This window comes from Dermacentor albipictus, chromosome 6, assembly GCF_038994185.2.
Source record: "Dermacentor albipictus isolate Rhodes 1998 colony chromosome 6, USDA_Dalb.pri_finalv2, whole genome shotgun sequence".
Taxonomy (NCBI): Eukaryota; Metazoa; Arthropoda; class Arachnida; order Ixodida; family Ixodidae; genus Dermacentor; species Dermacentor albipictus.
In genome coordinates, this window is record NC_091826.1 from 22,189,765 (window position 1) to 22,210,720 (window position 20,956).

The following is a 20,956-nucleotide window of genomic DNA, read 5'->3' on the forward strand; positions in this document are numbered from 1 at the left end:
ACACTAAATACGGAATATGAACATATGTTTGCGAAACAGCTATTACAGAAAAATGGATTGTCTGCTGTGTACTATTACCACTAATTCAAGAGGGCTCGATTCCCAAACCACCCCAATGCGCCGTTTAGACACAGCGGTTTCGTTTCCAAGTCCACCTGCATTTGTAATAGCGGCTCGATTCAGGCACCGAAATTCGAACACGGAGCGTGCTCAGAAACTGCGTAGGTTTCCTTTTGGTGCGTCAGAGTAGCGCCACTATTCCGCAAGCCGCCTGCAAACAATGTAAATGTGCAATTCCTCGCGTCATTCAGCCGCTTCGTATTTAGCTTCCTTACTTTTACACGCAGAAGGAGTGTTGGACGCGACAGAGCTATTTGTTAAAGACGCGCACTCACGTCTTCTAGTTTTCGCGAGCCGTGCTGCATATATGCATGCCTAACAAGAAACGGCTAACCTACGAAAGCTTAGCAGTATACACGGAGCAGTATATGTGACGCTTTGCATATAAATTGGAAAGGCTCAAGGACGTTTCCACTATGTACCTCACACGTGCGCAGTATTCTTGGCGACCGATAGATAATAAGGCACGCAAGCGTAAAATCGAGGCTCATAACCATAACGAGCGGTTAACTTGTACACCTAAAATAAAAAGGAAGCAAAAAAAAGCGAGAACGGATCTCAAGCGTATACGGGGAGCGGTTTTCCCGATTAACTTCGGAGCCCAAGATGGCGTATGGTGGCGCCATCTCAAGCTCCCTACTGCTAGTCTATACCGCAACTAGTAGAAACCATCTACAGTCATTAGACGCCACTCTTCCAAGAAATGCGTAACAAGCGTCTCTTCCTGTTCGTTCTAAGTCATGCTGTTAGTAAGAGTCAACGTGCGGCTACTTCCGATTACAGGATTTGTAAATATAAGTTGTGTGAAACCTGAATTGGGACGAAGTGGGGAGGGGGTCAAGAAAGGAAAATCATCCACCCGGCACGAAGCTAAAATGGAAGCCCAATACGGGTTTCTCAGACAGCAAACGCAGCAAGGTGTACGCCCAGCCATTGTTTATTGATCGACCAGTCACGTTACAGCAACTTGTGAACCCTGGTTTCGTCTGCAGATGGCTTGAAGTGATGCGAGATGACCATGAGCATAGTGGCGATGAGGATGGCGATGCGATGCAATGGCCAGGCTCTGGGCTTCGCGTGTCGTTTAGTTTTCGACGGGGTTCCTGCACACGAACTTGTTGAAGAACGAGATCTGCGTGTAGACGTCGGTGCCCCCCGGCTGGCACTGGTAGTCGTTGGCGAGGCCGACGAGCGTGAACTGGCCGGTCGGAGTCATCTGCACTACGGGGGAGCCGCGGTCACCCTGCAGAGGAAGAGGTCATCAACATCGACAGCCCAAGCACCCCTAGCTATATGGTACACCTCTCCGACGGGGAGAGAGTGCATGCCATTACGGTATGGAGAAAGCAAAAGACGAAGGAGCATTAACGTCCGTGGGTACGAGCTATGTTGCGATGCAGGAACATCTTCCTAATACCCGCGCGATTCATGGTAGATCCACCAGAGTGGGTTGCGCAATTTCGCTAGGAGACAAGAACCATCCGAATCTTCGCCAATGGTTCGCAGTGGATATGCGCGCCATCGTAAAGGGATATCCAATCTGGCAGCTAGCCATCGGTAATCCATACTTCTGACGCCGACCCTCCCGTTCTGGATTGCGTTGACACTTAAGTGAGCCCGTACACGTGGTTGCCGTACCATTCAGGGAGCTGTACCAGCTGTACTCTGCGCCATCCACTCGGCGGCTAGAGATGCCCACTTGTGCATGAGGTAAGGAGGGCCTATGGTCGAATGACGTGCCGTGTTTGTAGAGACTGGAGGCTTCAAAATGTTCACTTAGTGTGCTCCCTGGTGGGATGCGTCGATGTATTCAGGACCATCGAATAGCGTCATATTGTGGAACTACGGCATTTGCTGGTCAATCGAAGAAGGTATACGTTAACAGCCCTGCGAGCCTATTAGAGCCTACGATTTGGACAATATGGCAGAATTTTAAGGACCAGAATAGCAACGCGGTATATAGCTGTATGTCTACACTGCTCGCGTTATACCACCGTCTCGGGTGGAACAAAAGTGGCAGCGCATACGCACCGTGCAGGCTCCGGCCTTAGTTCCCAGCCCGCAGAAGGCGTATGGCTTGTCCTTGAACAGGGGACACTGGTCACCGCTGAGCTTTCGAACTTGCACTTCTTTCATGAGGTTGTTGCGTCGACCTGCACATAGACGAGTATAGGAAGAAGAAAAATCAGTGACCATTAGAAAACGGCAAGACTGGAACCGAATGTCGACAAGCCATCAAGGACCATGTTGCAGAGGGTTCAATTACTTCGCAGCCGAGAGGAAGGACATAGTAGTAAAGAAAGGCGAATATGGGCCAATGACGGAAGCAGAACTACGTTGGTCAATACAACTGGGAAGTGAAAAACAAAAAAAAAAGCTCCCGCAACCCTTTTAAGTGGGAAGCTGTGCCATTTGTGCCAGGACCGCGTGGATGGTCAGCCTGGACCCACTTGCCGTCACGTTCAGTTTTAGACAGTCACTTTATACGCGACACTAGCTTCGCCGTTACGGATGCCCATTCGCCGTCGAGCGGTTCACCAACTCGCAACTTGCGCGAGCCACAAAACAGATGGCAGGTTTCACCCGAAGCCGACAGGCCATGGCTGAAGTCACGAGTGACGATAGCCATGGCACAGGAGCGAAGTCGAGGACCTAAAATGCGTTCTATTGCAGGTCTTGTAGCCCACAGGATGAGACCTAAAAGGGAACGAATCGTACGTCCTCGTTGCCCGCACGCTAGCCGGATGCCGATAGGATTACTATAATGGCGCTAAAGGTCATTTTATTCCGAGCAGGGTAGGGCGAGGGCAAGCAGCGATACCGGCGGAACTCGCACTCGCCTTTGTCGTCGTATCCGAAGCCGGTGAGCGTGAGCCAGCCCTGAGCGTCGACGCGGGGCTCCGGCAGGCAGACTGCATTGATGAAGCCGTTGGTCGAGGCGAAGTCCACATCTCGGTCGAAATGCAGCAGGGCCAGGTCGTAGCTGTACAGGTCGTGCTCGGGGTCCCAGCTCGGGTGCAGCACACGCTGGAACACCTGCCGCCCCGCGCACGTAGCAAAGATTCGTCATAATGGCGGAACGACCAGCGCAATAAAGACGGGGGACTAAGAAAAGCTGCAATCCGTTCAACTTTCGGCAGTTGTCGGAGTGGTCGTGACGGCGGGGATTGAAATGCACTAGCAAGCGTTCGTAGACGGTCGTCAGCACACTTGTACGTGTACATAGCGCGGTCGACCGCCTTGCGTTGAGCAGACTGTGCCATGCTTTGGGTGCATATTTCAAATGAGCATATCACGAAAAAAAAAAAAAAAACTCCGGAGCCCTCTGCTACTTCGGCCCCTTGTTCCGTTTGTGTAACTGCGCCCAAGGTCGTATGTACAGTTTTCAAGCTAGACGTGCGCGCAACTGCAGAAGCCAGACGAGTATGCGTGGTAGGCAGCCGCTTCGAGTTATGCCAAAGAGGGACACTAACGAAAGCAGGACGGCTTATACGTACGCCGTAAGTGCGCTCCGTGGGAGATTCCTTGTCGAGGTTGGTCTTGCCGAGCTTCACCTGAAGCCTAGCCGGAGGGTAGCTAGAAAGAAGAAAAGAAGCAATGGACGGGCGTTGACTAGGACACTGGGTCAAACAGGGGATACACGAAGGGGGGGGGGGATGAAAGATTGTGGGGGATGCCCTGGGTAACGGAACCAGAGGGCGCGACCGCCCCCAACGGCGCTGAATAGGCAACATAATTATACCGCCGATCTGCAGTGACATATTGCTGTTCGATATCGGCAGTGCAAAAACCGCTAGAATGCTCACTCTTGCACGAGGTAGGCCGTGGTGAGGACGAAGTTGCAGGAGATGAGGGCTCCGCCGCCTATCGGGGCACCGTCGGCGTAGATGATGGCCTGCACAACGAAAGATAGCATGGAACATTAGACTCGCACGTTACAACGACGATGAGCGTAGTATGTGCGTCGCAATGAGCGACCGAAGGTACACAAGCACATCGGGACAAAGTGCACAGAACGATTGGAAAAACATTGGAAAGAAGAATCGCGCGCCGATGAAATCGGATACTGGACGAAGCACACTGCACGGGCCAAATGCGCCGAGTGGCGTCGTGCCGACTATGAGCAAATTCAGTAGAATGTTTGATAACTTCTCTCCCAATCCGTTTGCTTCGTCGATGGACTTTGCGACTGGTCGTCGAAGTGAAGGTGAAGTCATGCCACGCGTCTTTCACGTAACCGCATACGCGTGTACTCACGTGCCATGGAAAGCGCCCCCTCGTGGAGTTCGCGCCGCCGTAGGTGCGTCCGGGCAGCAGGTCCCAGGGGTCGCGGGGCCTGCCACAGTTGCGAGGCACGCACGCCTGGCAGTACTCCTTGTAAGGGTACGGGGCCGCTGGAACAGACAGGACACGTTGGGGACCCGTGAGCCGTCGACCGGCACAGAAAAAACGTCTGGCTGTCTGTAGACATTCGGCACCTGTCAAGGGGTGCTTTCGCATTCTCTGCGCCAAGAGATCAACGCGCACATAGATTGCGAGCGTTGACGTTACCCTTGCGGGGCATCTCGGTACCAGTACGACAACAAGCGGCAGGAACAAGAACCCGGACAACACGAACGCCTAGCTTATTCTTGCGCCGAGCGAGACATGGACACGGCGACGCATGCTCCCCGGCAAGAAATGTACGCGTGGCAATACGGTGAACTGACGTCAGCGTAACCGTCATGTGCGGCACTAGCACGGCGAAAGGCTGCGTCCGTGATGCCATGTGGGAAGTCATACAGAAGTGTAACGCTAAAGCGAATGAAACGTTACCGGGGGGGTGCGTGCGCGCACGCTTAACAGTGGGCCGCGCAGAGGCACGTACGGTTTGTTCACAAAATTCGGCTGAGAGCTATGAACGTCGGAAGAACCTGTTTAGTGAACGAGGCGCCAGAAGGAGGTAGATCGCAGCGAAAGTGCTCGGCACACAGGCGTGAAGTGAGCCAGCGAATCTGGCATAGCAGACTTTCGCGACGTATCCCAACAATTGTCAGCCGAGACACTTGGAAAAAAAAAAAAACAAGAAAGCAGTACCATATGGATATGTGCAATGTACTATACGTTAACCGCAATGAGCGACCGCACTTCGGCGACTGCAGTCGCAGCTAACAGCTAGGCCAGCAAAAGCTCGAAAAAGAAAGTGCTTCGAAAGAAAGAACCCACAGTTGCTGTCTGCCGGCACGACTTGCCGAGGATATAACCGAAGTCGGTCGTTGAAAAATTCTCTTCCGTAGGCATGGTGAGAGCTGGACCACACCCCCAACGCGAAAGCTACGCCCTACTATAGACACTGCATGCGACTCACATAAAATGACGTTAACTGGTTCAGACTACCGGACTCAGCAGCACGGCGACCGGGGATACAGCTGCACAACCGACAGCGACGGCTCGATTAGAATTACAGTCAATTAACTCGACATAATTACAAATAAGGGCTCACCAGATAGGCCAGAAATGCAGCAGAAGACTATCAGGCTGACGAGCGTACGCAGACCCATGGTGTCCCGGCGGTCAGTTGGCGGTCGATCGGTGTGTGGACAGGCCGCGATCCAACACTGCTTTTTATAGGTACACACCCTTTCCACATTTTTGACGCATTATAGCCTGCACGGCTGCTGCGCCGTAATAATCCCAAATCATCATCATCATCATCATCATTTCCACTTTATTTGTTTTTCGTTTCGCCCACTTTATTTATCTCTTGCTTCTTTTATTCTCAAGATCAAACATCAGTTCAGTCATGACACCGGGCACGTGCAGTGTCAAGATAAAACTTCTTTTTGATCGAAAAAAGAAATAAAAAAGGGGGGGGGGGGCGTACACCACATATCTGACAGTTACAGTTTCGGCATTCAGACTGGGATACATAGCGCAAAAAAATTACACAGGGACAAGCAGAACACAGGACGTAATTTTTTTGCGCTATGTATCCCAGTCTGAATGCATACCACCAACACGCCCAAACTTCTTCCCTGCTACAGTTTCGGCAGCAAGTCGTCGACGCAATCAGTGAATTCTTCATTTTGGTTAAATGGAAAGTAAGGAGGGGAAATGGGAATCTTAGATGGGCACAATGTTAGCGGTCCGATTTCCTGCTGTATACTGGCTGGCTTGAAAAGATACGAAATATTTAGGATAAACAGGCTGGAACTACTGAGCTTCGGGTTGCGATTTCCTGCACACTGGACTAAATATCTGCATGGAATTGCTTGGCTCTATGGCATTGAGCACTGAAGTAGAGAAGAGATAATAGAACAGGAAATATAGCATCCGTACAATGTCGCGATGGCGGAAACCAGATTATTCAGAGTAATCGGGCCGCATATTGTCCGGATCGCTGTATTGGCTTTCAGATGCGACGATTTACTCCATTAGTGTAGACAGAAACGTTGTGATTCGTGGCATGGGTTCCTTATTCTGATCGCGTCCCACTTTACTGTCGATTAGATTATTTTTCATCGTCACGTTCAAGAACCCATTCGCGCTGTGCCTGTAGCTATAAGTAATTAAACAAATAATGGTAACCCACATTCGGCGCGCTTTAAAGCCGCGACATACATCGCCGACCTTTACAAATCAATCTTATATAACGGCGTGGGGCAAAAGTTTTAAAACATGTGGTTGCTACAGCACGCCGTAACACGCATACGTAATTCCTTTATTTTATTTGTGCGAGTTATTCGGCGAGACAGTAGCAGAAGCCGAGGTCAGCAAAGTCTCGTACGTAGGGTTCACCCGGAAAGCTTCGCTTTAAAAATGTAATTACCGGAACTTCCTTAAAGGGAGACTAAAGCGAAACAATAAATCAGTTTCGACTAATTAAGCATTGTTTGAGAACCCTGCAGGGAGTCATTAAAAATAGTTTGATTATTAGATGAAAAAAAATGAAGGTCTAAGTATCAGTATTTGAATTCCGCGCCGAAACCCCAGCGCCGCTACGTCAGCGTGACGTCAGGGATTCCAAAGCATGTTTTCGCATTTGGGGCGCGTTGGCTTAAAAGGTTCCTGAAACTTGCCATGTTTAATATTTCGTTCCTTAAGAACACAATGTAGTCTATCTGTACCGCTATATATAATTAGTAGGCCATAGAAAATGCCATAAAAATCCAAGACGTCACAGCCCCCAGGTGCGGGAACTTAGGTAGGCGTCGCCACCCGTATTTCGTTCTTGCACTTTCTCTAGCTTACCAAACGTCTTATCGTTGTAAGAGTGCTGTTTTTCGTATTGTAGAACGGTAATTTACTGATGCAGAAGAAATCATTTTTCACTTTAGTGTCCCTTCAACTCACGATTCGAAGACGCACGAGAACGGCGCATTTTTTTTTTTTTTTGGAGGGGGTGAATATGTCAGCATTTCTGCTATAGGCAAACGTAACTTCGCCGCCGTGTCTGGGCTTGCAATTTCGCAATTCCAACATGCATCCCGAAGTGAAATAATTTAATTGTGATTTAGTGGAAATCTTTTTCTCTTTAACTGGTCAGCTGTATACGTACTGGGATTCATCGTGCGAAAAGTATCGACATTTCCGGGATTTCACCCGAAAAATTGAAACGGTGGCGTTTCGATTCAGTGATCAAGTTAATCGCACTTGCGATTCGCTGTTCGCTTCCCAGCGCGGTCGGTGAAGTCTCGCTCAATCCTCCCGTTTCGCGTAGCAGTTCTAAAAAATTAAATTATGGGGTTTTACGTGCCAAAACCACTTTCTGATTATGAGGCACGCCGTAGTGGGGGTATCCGGAAATTTCGACCACCTGGGGTTCTTTAACGTGCACCTAAATCTAAAGTACACGGGTGTTTTCGCATTTAGCCCCCATCGAAATGCGGCCGCCGTGGCCGGGATTCGATCCCGCGACCTCGCGCTCAGCAGCCCAACACCATAGCCGCTGAGCAACCACGGCGGGTAGTAGCAGTTCTACGACGCTTCCTTGCCACAGAGCAACTGTGCTTCGCATATTACAACGAAGACCGCGTGGACGCAAGCTTAGGTCGAATTACGCGTTTATCAAGCAACAGTAACCTGCGTATTTCTTAACCGACTGAAGTGTGCCACACCGTAAAGAAAATAAGTGCTTATTCGTGCACTTTTGTGTGCTGCATACAGCTGAAAGCCTGCATTAGCTGCATTTTAACGCGACAGCGTTAAGGAGCTCGTGTCGTAGAAAAGCCGGTGTCGTCGGCGTCGGTGTCGTCGGCGTTGGCCGTGAGCGATAAATCCCAGCAGGCATTTCATGAATAGAAAACAACTTGCAAGATGGGCTGGGTGGGAATCGAACCAAGGTCTCCGGAGTGTGAGACGGAGACGCCACCACTGAGCCACGAGTTTTTTTTTCTTTATTGCCTTTTCACACACGCAAACAAAAAGATCAAATACACGACATGTACATATTCTAAAAACATCAGCCACAGCTCGGCCAGTGTAAGATGTTTAAAAGGGCTTCACAGAAGCCAATTGGTCTAGTACAGGAAGCCATTCCGGGGGTTCACATAGTGCTCTGAACAAGTCGCGTGTGTATATAATGCTCTCAACAAAATAGTGTCTTGCTGAGTGAGCCTGTATGTGACAATGCCTGATGTCCATTCTCGTCTTTCATACGCTGTGCATGCAAAGCAGCATTAGAATATCACTCGGCGCTTCTCTGTTTCTGCACGTGGAAGAAACCGGATTCCAAAAGGGCTTATCGGCAATTCGATGCTTCCAAGCGGTACAAAAGCGCCTCTATAGTGAATGCGGTGTTGCCTTAGAAACGAACTGTTTCTAAGGCTCAGGCGTGCGTCGCTTGCTCAGGCGCACATTTCGTTGCCGCGCCGAACGCTGCGTTGCTCGACGCTCACCGCGTCCGATGCGGGGCGCGTAGTCGCTGCGCCGTAGCCCATTGTCTTGCACCCCTTGGCGGGTAGACGGGAACGCTCTCGCGTTCCACTCTTGAAGGCGAAGCTTAAGCGTCCTCCAATTTTTTGGAACCAGTTTCAAAGAAGAAACGGCACCGGCATAATCTAGGATGCCGTGTTAGTTCAGTCCTCGTGATACTATACCGAACGTGTGTGTGGACAAATGTGGAAACGCGATATTTTCGCGTTTCGAAACTATAGTCGCCGGCGAACAAGTTCTCACGGGTTAAAATCGAGGTAAAACGCTGCAGAAGCTAGCGTTGTATACCTAGTGTTTCTTACATGCTTCTAGCGTCCTAACAATATTATTCTATGCTGTCTTCTAATTGGAATGTCCTATCCTATTTTCTCGCGTTTATGCTGTCATTATCCACACGAGCTACCGCTGCAGAGTGTAGAACCGAGCGTGAAAAGCTCGCACTGTAACGCTACCTTTGAGAAATATAGTGCTGTCTTAGAAAAATAGCCGTTTCGGGGTTAAAAAGGAAAAAAAATGGCTGTGGCTTAGCTAAGGTTAAGCCCAGGATGCGAAGCATACTAGCCTTTATTTTAGTTGTTGAACCAGTGTCTAGCCTGGTGAACTGCTGTTGCTTGGCTATATTTGGTTTGGCTAGACGAAGAAACAACTCATGCAGGCGAGCGCACGAGCTGAGACCCGGCTATGTAGCTACACGGCCGCAAGCGAGCGCACGAGTTGAGCCTCCGCTTTTGCAGCTGTTATGACGTCATATGGTAGCTACGCGGCCGCGTGCGGCGCAGCCAGGAAGAGCGTGGTTGTGCGGCTAGTACGCTTCGCATAAAAAAAGAAAAACGCGCCAAGTGCCTCAACGCGACGTGACGCGTTCAGTAGCGACGCACGCACTAGGGTTGCGACACCACGATGGCTCCAGAACCGTGGAGCCGTCCAGAACCATGCACTGTAAAATAATTTACACCCTTTAAAAGGGAAAAAGGGTGCAAATGGTCCTATAACTCACACTTTTAGGGTGTCAGTTATATAGCTCGCCTTGTTCTCGTTTCGCTCATCGTCTTGAATTTCCATCTCCCGCATTTCCCGTGTTTTCCCTGGATTCACACCCTAAGAGAGAGTTATAGACACATTTACTACCCTTTTCACTTTTAAGGGTGTAAATTATTTAACCGACACCCCAAGGGTATGATTTATAGACACATTTACACCCTTTTTTCCATTTTTAAGGGTTATATAACTCACCTTGTTCTCGTTTTGCTCATCGTCTTGAATTTCCATCTCCCGCATTTCCCGTGTTTTCCCTGGATTCACACCCTAAGAGAGAGTTATAGACACATTTACTACCCTTTTCACTTTTAAGGGTGTAAATTATTTAACCGACACCCCAAGGGTATGATTTATAGACACATTTACACCCTTTTTTTCCATCTTTAAGGGTTATATAACTCACCTTGTTCTCGTTTTGCTCATCGTCTTGAATTTCCATCTCCCGCATTCCCCGTGTTTTCCCTGGATTCACACCCTAAGAGTGAGTTATAGACACATTTACTACCCTTTTCACTTTTCAGGGTGCAAATTATTTAGCCGACACCCTAAGGGTATGATTTATAGACACATTTACTACCCTTCTCACTTTTAAGGGTGCAAATTATTTAACCGACACCCTGAGGGTATGATTTATAGACACATTTACACCCTTTTTCCACTTTTAAGGGTGTAAATTATTTTACAGTGTGGAGCCATGGTGGCGTCGGGGAAGCGTGCTCGTTTCGCGCCCCGGAGGCCCGGGCTCGATTCCCACCCAGACCTAAATTTTCAATTCTAAACCATATAGTTGTTTACAGGAACCTCCATGACAAATTTGACGTCAAACCGAGCTTGGACGTGTTTTTATACTCTTTGCGCCGTCGGCCCCATTTTTTCGAACCGTCGCGTGGTCACGCGCAGGATTTTCGTCCCCGCGGGAAATATTATAATGCCTTCGCATTAACGAAGCACGCGTCGCGCCACTTCGATGGATGGATGGATGTTATGAGCGTCCCCTTTGGAACGGGGTGGTGGGTTTTTGTTTGCTGCCCTCTTGCGGGCAACACTGGGGTGACGTCGCTCGCGTGGGAGCGAACGCGACAGCCGCATCTACGTCGCCTGATGAAGAAATTACGGCCACTGACCAAGTCAAGGTGAAAAAACACACAGAGACGTTTCGGGACCCGTACGGGTTCCTTGATCACACTTGATCACAACCCGTACGGGTCCCGAAACGTCTCTGTGTGTTTTTTCACCTTGACTTGGTCAGTGGCCGTAATTTCTTCATCATCATGTTACCTGACCAGACGAACTTTTGAAGACCTGACCAGACGAACCAGACGAACCTGACCAGACGAACCTGACCAGACGACGTAGATATTTCCTACAGAACTATCTACGTCGCCTGTATGGCCGTCGCGCACAAGATCGCCATGCGTGGGACTGTGCGTCGCCGCATCGCCAGTCTTCGTTTGTTCCACAAATTATTTCACAGTCCGCTCAATCAAGCACCGTATATCATCCCACCGGCGCGCATATCCCCCCGTACGTCCCATCCTTACTCAATCGCACGCGCACGTGCGCGCACCACTACTTTTGCAGCCTCATTTTTTCTTCGCACAGCAGTGGACTGGAATGGCCTTCCCCGGAACATTGCAGCCATCACGTGTTCATCAACTTTTGCGGACAACTTAACTACATTTGTTTCTCATGAAGATCACTCTCTGTAACCTTGATTTGTAAACCCACCCCTTATGTAATACCCCCTAACCGGGGTCTTTAAGGTAATAAAGTGATGTGATGTGATGATGATGTGATGTGTGGGACTGTAACCGATCAAAATGGCGGCTCGGTGACTGTTGAGATAAACAAGAAAACCGCGACGAGTGTCTTCGGCGCAGTATAGTTACACCACCTCTTTCTCGCAGCTTGCTTCATGCAATGGGACACAACTGAGCCGGATATATATGGCAAAGTGGATAGGCCTGAAAACACCGGAAACGCGAGTCTTGCCGTGAACTTGGTATAAGACAGAAAATAACGAAATTTAGACGGGCTTGAAATTTCCGCGGCTCTCCGTCGTGACGTCATGAGAGATTCGAGCAGCGTCTGCTCGGAAGTACAATTAACGGCGAATGCGATGAAACGCGCGTGTGTTTAGGTGCACCTTAAAGAACCCCAGGTGGTCGAAATTTCCGGAGTCCTCCACTACGGCGTGTCTCATAATCAGAAAGTGGTTTTGGCACGTAAAACCCCATAATTAAAATAAAATTAATGAACATCAGGCACCGAGGCAAAATTATTTTACTTATCAATGTTCATAGCAGCGCCGGACGCCACGGGCACAATGTTCACTCATACCATCATTTTACTAATTGGCTGGAAGTAACTTGAAATGCTCTATAGGGAGGACGTCGACATAACGGAATCGAAGTATTCAAAGCAGAACTCATCTTTTCGTAAAAAGTGCCCCGCAACGGTTACGGACTCAATTCGTACCGTGACATGCACTGCAGGGCGGAGAAGCAATATTGAGAGATAGTTGGCCATTTGAGAGCAGCACAAATTAAGCTCCGAAGTTAGTCATTTGCGGCCCGTGTTCACAAAATACTGTTACGCTGGAATTGTTCGTCACCAGTCCTGATGCTAGATGTCGACGGCCGTTGCGAACGAAACGTTTTGCAAATTTGGCCTCTGGTCAGGAATCGAACCCGGGTCCGACAAGGTCGCTCAACCAGTTGATCTCACCGAGGCCAGCAGAACGAGGCCGAATGTACACCGTTAATACACTGAATACGTATATAATCCGAGTGTAATTGTTGGCGTAACAGCTATTAGAATCTGGAATTGGTCTGTCTACATTATAAGCGCAAATTAAAAACCTAGCTATTCAGAAATCACTCCAATGCGCAGTTTAGTCCTTGTAACTTCGTTTCCACGTCGACCTGCATTAGTAATAGCGGTTTGACACACCAAAACGGATGCACCGGTTGTGCGTAGAAGCCAGCTATACAGAGCCATGACACGTAGCTCTGCCATCTAATTATGTGTAACATATGCTAGGCGTTCGTTCCTGTTCGTTTCTATTTATGCTGTTCTTAAGTATCCCTGTGCGGTCCTCTTTCGAATACTGAATATGGAAAGGCAGTACCGCATAATCTGAACTGTGGATGGCGGATTGTCATCCACCCGGCACGAAGCCATAATGGCAGCCCAACATGGGTTGCTCAGAAAGCAAACGCAGCACGACGCATATGCCCAGCTTTTGTTTATTCATCGACCAGTCGCGTTACACCGATTTGCAAAGTCTGGTCTCGTCTGTACAGGTGGCTTGAGATGAGGCGAGGTGACTGCGCGCGCAGCGCCAGATGGGATTTGTACAAGCATAGCGACGATGCGGATGGCGATGCGAGGTTCGGGCGCTGGGCTTGGCGCGTCTCAGACCTCGACGGGAACGTTGCACACGAACGTGAGGAAGTAGGAGATCTGCGTGTAGACGTCGGTGCCTCCCTGCTTGCACTGGTAGTCGTTGGCGACGCCCACAAGCGTGAATTCGCCGGTCGGCGCCATCTGCACGACCGGGGAGCCGCGGTCACCCTGCAGAGGAAGAGGGCATGAGCATCGACAGACGAAGCAATCCCGACCGAGTACCCCGTATACTGTACACCTATAGGAAAAGAAGGAAGTGCTATTCCGGTACAGAGAAAGAATAAGACTGAGGTGCATGTAGCATCAGCGAGTCCCGGCACGTTAAATCCCAATTACAAGATACTTATGGCACCCCAACTTGGTCAAAGAAAATGCCAACAGTTCCTTCACAGCCGGATCCCCAGAGTGGGTTGCGCCATTTCACTAGGTAACAAGAACAAGCCATGCCTCCGACGCCGACCCTCGCGTTTGCACTTGGGAACTAGGCCTTACGTGGTCGCAGGACAGTTCAGGGCGCTGGTACGCGACAACTCTCAGCGGGTCCTTCAGAACAATGGTCCTGGTGTACTAGAGGTACTGTGCCATGTTACCAGCGGCTAGTGATGCCGACTTGCCCGTGAGGTGGCGAAGGCCTATGTCCCACGAATTTACCGTTACGATGACTATAGGCTCCGAATATTTTTTCCGCTCAGTTCTCCCTGGTGGGTCCAGCGATGTGTACGTTTATGGTCCTGAATACATGTCGTGGAATTACGGCACGGTTTCTCAAACAGAAAGCCAATATGGAACTGTCCTGGGAGCCAATGGGAGTCGTCGAATTCGACAATATGGCAGAATATGACTGTCCAGAATAGCACATTAGTAGAGCTGGATTTGCGGACGTCTTGCGCTATAGCCCTTCCCCCGTCTCGGTTCGAACAACGGTGGCCGCGCGTACGCACCGTGCAGATTCCGGCTTTCTTTCCCATTCCGCAGAAGGCGTAGGGCTTGTTCCTGAACAGGGGACACCGGTCAACGCCGAGCTTCTCGATGTTCACTTCTTGCATCACGTTGTTGCGGCGGCCTGCACATGGACGGGTACGGAAAAATCACCGAAGATTAGATGGCAGTAAGATGGGTATCGGTGCAGACAAGACAGCAAGGAACACGCTGCAGAGGGTACAAGATCTGCGCAGATCAGGAGATCGGCGCTGTAGCAGAAAAGAGAAGAGGATACGGGACAATGAAGGAAACAGAACGACATGGAGCAAGACAACTGAGCAGGAACGAAAGAAGGCCCCCCCTTAGGCGAGAAGCCGTCCTAATTGCGGCACCGCCAGGTGGTGGGTCATCCCGCCTCCAGTTCCAGGCACGTCGTTCAATTTAAACCGCGGTACAGCAGTTTCGAAGAAAAGTTTGTGAAAGTACCGGCGCATGTCACTGCTGAAATGCGACACTAAACGTTGGCGGACCCCACCCATTCGCGGCAAGCGAGTTGCAAAAGGGCAACTTGCGCGAACTACGAAGCGAATGACATGCGTCACCCTAAGCAGACGCCACGGCTGAGGCCACGCGGCCGCCGCTAGCTCGAATGATGGAAAATGAATGCCAATTTTCCACAGGCAGCGGCGCAACGTGCGAAAAGCGACGATTCGTTACCCTTGAGGTCTTATATCCTGCAGAGAGACCCGAAAGGTGACGAGTCCTAGGTTCTCGTTGCGTGCGTGCAATAAGATTGGAATAACAACGCTATCGGGCTTGTTCGGAGGAGGGCTACCTGGGGCACTGATTGCGGAAGAGCAATTATACCGGTGTAACTAGCACTCGCCTTTGTCGTCGTAACCGAAGCCAGTGAGCGTCAGCCAGCCCTGAACGTCGACGCGCGGCTCCGGCAGGCAGACGGGGTTGATGAAGCCGTTGGCCGAGCCGAAGTCCACCTCGCGCTCCAGCTGCAGCAGGGCCAGGTCGTAGCTGTACATGTCGCGCTCGGGGTCCCAGCGGGGGTGCAGCACACGCCGGTACACCTGCACGCAGCAAAGGTCCGTCACAATGGCGAAGGAACAGCACAATGAAGAACGACGACTAAGGAAAGCTGGAATCCCGGCAAACTTTCCGCGGTTGCTGCAGATTCGTCGCGATGTCAGAGCTTGGCCAACGTGAACAGGCAGAATGTCAAGGGTGGCGACTTATGGCGTCGCTATCCGCAATAACGAGACCGCGCGCGCTCAGCACCCGCAGATGCGTCGGCGAAGAACAAATAACGGTCGCGTGCAATGGGCACCACACTTGCCTACACAGAGCTCGAACACCGCGCTCCGAGATAATCGTCAGATTTCGAAATAATTCGGATCCTTCTGTTACTGGGCTCCCACTAGCTTAAACAGTGCGCCCGATATCGTAAGTATAGTGAAAGCTAGAACCGGTCTTAAGACCATAGGGAGATGTCATTTGTCTTCAGTAGGCAGTAACGCTAAGTGGAGACAAAAATGGACTGAACTAGGGAGAGTAGGAGTGTGCATACGTACGGCGTAAGTGCGCTCAGTGGGAGATTCCTTGTCCAGGTCGACCTTGCCAAGCTTCACCTGAAGCTTAGTTGGACGGTAGCTGTAAAGGGAAAGAAGAATCAGCAATGGATGAGTATAGCTGCGGGTGAAATAAGGAACGGTAGAAAGTAGGTGCAGGGCGAAAGTATAGTGTGGAGAACGACAATGAAAGGGCTGCCGAAGACTCGGCAAAGTGCAACGTAGTTCGTATAGTATAATGTTAAAGGGAGCCGTGAGCGCGGGGGTAAGCAGTGCAACCTGCAGAGGAACCTGCGGGGGTGCCAGCCCACAAGGGCTGTCAAGGTAATGAATGGAAGTGTGGTGATTTGTAATGAAATGTCGATATAGTTTTGGAATGCTCACTCTTGCACGAGGTGGGCCGTAGTGAGGACAAAGTTGCAGGATACCAGGGCGCCGCCGCCTATAGGGGCACCGTCGGCGTAGACGATGGCCTGCACAAGGAAAGGCATACAACAGTGAACTCGCACGTCACAGGGAATACACAGCATATGCGTCGCAATGACTGAGGGAACGTGCACCGAAATGTCGGGAAAACACTAGAAAGCTAGAATCGCGCTTCGAGCAAAATGAGCACTGCGGGCCAAATGTGCGGAATTAGGTTGGGCAGACCGAGAAAAGGCAATCGAAGCCGTACTTGCCAAGCCTATTTCTTTTCCCTGCGAGCTTATAGCTGCTCGTCGAATTGCGCAGGTGAAGGCATGCCATGCGTACTTGACGTCATCGCATACCAGAGTAGTCAGGTGGAGGAATAAGGCCGAACCCCTTAAACCGGGCGGTGGACAGGCCACGTAGCAGTGATTTTGTACGCGGTGGACTAGAAATGAATGGACTTTGAACTCACGTGCCAGGGGTAGCGCCCCCTCGTGGAGTTTGTGCCGCCGTAGGTGCGTCCGGTCAGCCCGTCCCACGGGTCGCGGGGCCTGCCGCAGTTACGAGGCACGCATGGCAGGCAGTAGGGCTTGTAGGGGTACGAGGCCGCTGGAACAAAGGAAATACGCATTGGGGAGGCGTGCGCCGTTCACCGTCGGAGAGGAAATATCTGGCTGCCTAGAAATGCTGCATATGTCAAGGGGTAATTTAGATCCCTCTGCGCCAAGAGATGAACGCGCATGTAGGTTGTAGGCTACGACGTCATCGTGGCGGAGCATCTTAGTACGAGCACAATGAGAAGCGGCGATTAGCGACTGAAGCCTAACTCTTGCGCCGAGGGAGAAACAGCTGGGGAAGCACGGCCACCGGCGAAAAAACGCGCTCGTAACAACAAGGGGCACTGGCGGCAGCGTAGCCACCACGTTTGGCAGTTACACGGCGGGAGGCTGTGTCCGTGATGGACGTGAAAACTACGCATAAGTGCAATTCCCACCCTGAACGCTACATCCCCCCCCCCCCCCCCAAAAAAAAAAGTTGGGAATAAGTTAACCGCAATGAGCGCCCATACTTTGTTAGCTGTATGCATACTTAACAGCTAGGCCAGCAAAAGCGCGAAAAAAAAAAAAAGCTTCGAAGCAAAGAACCCACAGTTCCTGTCGCCTTGAAAGACTTGCTGAGGACAACCGAAGTCAGTCGTTTAAGCATTAACTCTGTACACATGGGACAGCTGGAGAGCAAAAGCTACGCCTTATTAGACACTGCATACGACCCACATAAGTTGACGTCAACTGGTTCAGACTACCGGACTCAGCAGCACGGCAACCGGGCGATACAGCTACAATCCGACGGCTATGTCTCAATTAGAATTAGAGTCAATTAACTGTTGGTAAGTACAAAGGACTCACCAGATAGGCCAGAAACGCAGCAGAAGGCGATCAGGTTGACTAGCGTAAGCAGACCCATGGCTTTCCGGCGGTCAGTTGGCGGTCGATCGGTGTGTGAATCGCCGCGATCCAGCACTGCCTTTTATATGCATATTCCCTTTCCACTTTCTTTCGTTTCTCCCTCTCTATTTGTCTTGCGCTTCTTTCATTCTCGTTATCAGAAGATTAAACACCAGTTCAGTCATGACTTCGAACACGTGCGATGTCAAGATATTTCGTTTTGATCGAAAAGAAAAAAAGAGGGCACCTCAGATAACCGACAGTTGCCGTTTTTCGCAGCGAGTCATCGACGCAATCAGTGAATTCTTCATTTCGTCAAAGAATGAAGCGGAAATTGGGATCTTGGATGGGCACAGAGTTAGCGTTCCGATTTCTTGTGGATGCTAGCAGTGGAAGAAGCCTTTTTACAGCGAAGCTGTAAAACCGCTTCAAGACCGCTGTTCAGAATGCCTTTTGTGAATATTTTTTGTCAATACTTTTCGTTTGTATTTTTACTGCATTACTTCTTGTGTTCGACTCCACTCCTTTCAGTAACGCCTTCAGGCCTTGAAAATACGTGAAATAAATAAATAAATAAATAAATAAATAAATAAATAAATAAATAAATATTGCCCTCCGTCGCTGGTCGATGTCCGTCCGACTACGCGTTGCATCGTGCACGAAAAAAAAAAATTCGTTTCCACTTTTCTCGCGAATGCTCTGTAACTCTCAATCTATAATGTAGGTACTTCGGGAAAAAAAATCATACTGAAATTGGCCGCTAAGACGACGCTATGATTACGCCGAAATTTATTAACAAATTAACAATTAACACAAAGAAAACAAGTTATATTCTTTTTTCAGTCACGCTTCAATATAGTAGATACTACACCTTTAAACATAGATATAAATAACATCCCATTGGATCAGTCAAGTTCTTACAAACACCTCGGGGTGATTTTGGATAAGCACCTGCAATGGGAAGATCACATAAACAGCGTCTGCTCCAGATTAGCAGCTGGTTGCTACGGCTTAACTCTAGCCCGCGAGTACTTTGACACCTCAGTTTTACGACTTATGTATTTTGCTTTTATTGAAAGTCACTTCAGGTATTGATTGCATCGACTCGTAGGGATGGGCGTGTAAAACCATATTAAATCTGAGTATTAAGCTCCAAAAACGCGCAATTATAATTATGTCTCATTCAAATAATTGCGATCCCGCGGCCCCATTATTTTACCAATATCACATATTACCATTTGCCTATCTACGTCAGCAGAGCATTTCATTGTGTGTTTATAGAGTTGCTATATTCAACCACCCATTCAGCTCATTCATGTTTTACTCGTCTTCGCGTTGTGCAAGAAATGTAACTGCAGGTCATTTTAATCTCGCACCGTGTAGGAATATATACGGAGAGCGTATGCTACAGTTCACAGGCATTAAAACCGGGAACGGACTCCCAGCGGGAGTAATTAATTCCTCGAACTTCCCTAGCGCCCTAAGACAATATTTTCTTTCCTTGTCAAAGACAGAGTAAATCATGAATTTCTTGATAGATCTGTACAAAGCAAGAAGAATTATATTTTCTAGACTATTTTCTGCTTTTTTCTATGTAATTAGTATGACGCGATTGTGTTGTTTTGTTATGCATTGAAATGTCATATTTCTTTTTTTTTTGCTCATTATGTGCGTATTGAATTTCAAAAATTTGTATGCTTTATCAACCAGTTCAGTTCTAATTGATGTTGTCTGCAATTTTTTGTGAGGATACGTAAAAGGAATTGACATCATAGTACACATCCTTACATTGAGATATGCATTCTCCTGTATTTGAACTGTGCCCCTTACACTGTTCTTTGGTACTCTGATGTATTCACTTACCTTTAGTTGACTTGTGAATTGACAATCAACAACTTTGTATATACAATTACTGTTGCTCTTATTTTATTCTTGCTGTGCTAGGATTTCATTTATATATTTTTTCGGACCTACAACTAGCCTTCGGCTACATGTCCAACAAGTGGCTATTACTTGTGTATAATAATCTGGAAAAAAAATTTCTTTCTTTCTTTCTTTCTTTCTTTCTTTCTTTCTTTCTTTCTTTCTTTCTTTCTTTCTTTCTTTCTTTCTTTCTTTCTTTCTTTCTTTCTTTCTATTTGCTTGTCGTAATTAGTTCTCAGTGAAGTTGTAAACGTCGCAGAAATGCCGTCTGCTGTAAATACAAGGCCGTCTACGGAGGCAGTATGGTTACAGAAAACGGCTGTAACTGTTGTTTTATCGAAACTATCCCGAAACAAATTATATGACAATTAGCCGCTAAGACAACTCTAACATCACGCCGAATTTAATCTACTTTTTATAATTATAGGTAGTTCAGAGTGAAGTTGTAAATATTGTGGAATTCCCCTCTGCCATGCAGCGGGACTTAAACATGTCACTATATGCTTCTTAAAAGACAACGAATAAATGGAACCCGCCGTGGTTGCTCAGTGGCTATGGTGTTGGGCTGCTAAGCACGAGGTCGTGGGATCGAATCCCGGGCACGGCGGCCGCATTTCGATGGAGGCGAAAACATCCGTGTACTTAAAGGGACACTAAAGTGAAAAATGATTTCTTCTGCATCAGTAAATTACCGTTCTACAACACCAAATACACCACTCTTACAACGCTAAGACGTTTGGTAAGCCAGAAAAAGCGCAAGAACGAAATACGGGTGGCGACACCTACTTGAGTTCCCGCACCTGGAGGCTGTGACGTCATTGATTTTGATGGCATGTTCAAGGGCCTACCAATTATATATAGCGGTACAGATTGACTACATTGTGTTCTAAAGGAACCAAATGGTAAATATGGCAAGTTTCGGGAACCTTTATTCAGCCAACGCGGCCTAAATGCGAAAACATGCTTTGCAATCCCTGACGTCACGCTGACGTACCGGCGCTGGGGTTGCGGCGCGAAATTCAAATACTGATACTTGGACCTTCATTTTCCGATCTAATAATCAAACTATTTATTTGAAATGACTGCCTGCAGGGTTCTCAAACAATGCTCCATTAGTCTAAACTGATTTATTGTTTCCCTTTAGTGTCCCTTTAAATCTAGGTGCGCGTTAAAGAACACCCAGGCGGTCCAAATTTC

General features: G+C 48.9%; 2 protein-coding genes across 2 annotated transcripts; both read right to left on the reverse strand.

The window, feature by feature from the left end:
- Positions 1 to 1,039: 1,039 nt before the first annotated feature.
- LOC139060849 (venom peptide isomerase heavy chain-like) lies at positions 1,040 to 5,762 on the reverse strand. The gene is made up of 7 exons (XM_070540091.1): positions 5,603 to 5,762; positions 4,378 to 4,514; positions 3,927 to 4,015; positions 3,618 to 3,696; positions 2,961 to 3,156; positions 2,152 to 2,273; positions 1,040 to 1,363 (listed from the first exon to the last, which is right to left on the reverse strand). Exons 1-7 carry the CDS (start codon positions 5,658 to 5,660, stop codon positions 1,205 to 1,207), a joined length of 840 nt encoding a protein of 279 aa, XP_070396192.1. The 5' UTR covers positions 5,661 to 5,762; the 3' UTR covers positions 1,040 to 1,204.
- Positions 5,763 to 13,305: 7,543 nt separating this feature from the next.
- LOC139060850 (transmembrane protease serine 6-like) lies at positions 13,306 to 17,954 on the reverse strand. The gene is made up of 7 exons (XM_070540092.1): positions 17,798 to 17,954; positions 16,864 to 17,000; positions 16,365 to 16,453; positions 15,984 to 16,062; positions 15,287 to 15,482; positions 14,421 to 14,542; positions 13,306 to 13,647 (listed from the first exon to the last, which is right to left on the reverse strand). Exons 1-7 carry the CDS (start codon positions 17,853 to 17,855, stop codon positions 13,489 to 13,491), a joined length of 840 nt encoding a protein of 279 aa, XP_070396193.1. The 5' UTR covers positions 17,856 to 17,954; the 3' UTR covers positions 13,306 to 13,488.
- Positions 17,955 to 20,956: the final 3,002 nt, after the last annotated feature.

Bases quoted from the DNA above. Each gene is read 5' to 3' on its own strand.
- LOC139060849 (XM_070540091.1), bottom strand. From the start codon at position 5,660: ATGGGTCTGCGTACGCTCGTCAGCCTGATAGTCTTCTGCTGCATTTCT. The intron at 4,016-4,377 runs GTGAGTACACGC...TTCGTTGTGCAG, and splicing joins GGGGGCGCTTTCCATGGCAC to GCCATCATCTACGCCGACGG. The intron at 3,157-3,617 runs GTACGTATAAGC...GCGGGGCGGCAG, and splicing joins CCACGGAGCGCACTTACGGC to GTGTTCCAGCGTGTGCTGCA.
- LOC139060850 (XM_070540092.1), bottom strand. From the start codon at position 17,855: ATGGGTCTGCTTACGCTAGTCAACCTGATCGCCTTCTGCTGCGTTTCT. The intron at 16,454-16,863 runs GTGAGTTCAAAG...TTCCTTGTGCAG, and splicing joins GGGGGCGCTACCCCTGGCAC to GCCATCGTCTACGCCGACGG. The intron at 14,543-15,286 runs GCGAGTGCTAGT...GTCCATGTGCAG, and splicing joins CTTCGGTTACGACGACAAAG to GCCGCCGCAACAACGTGATG.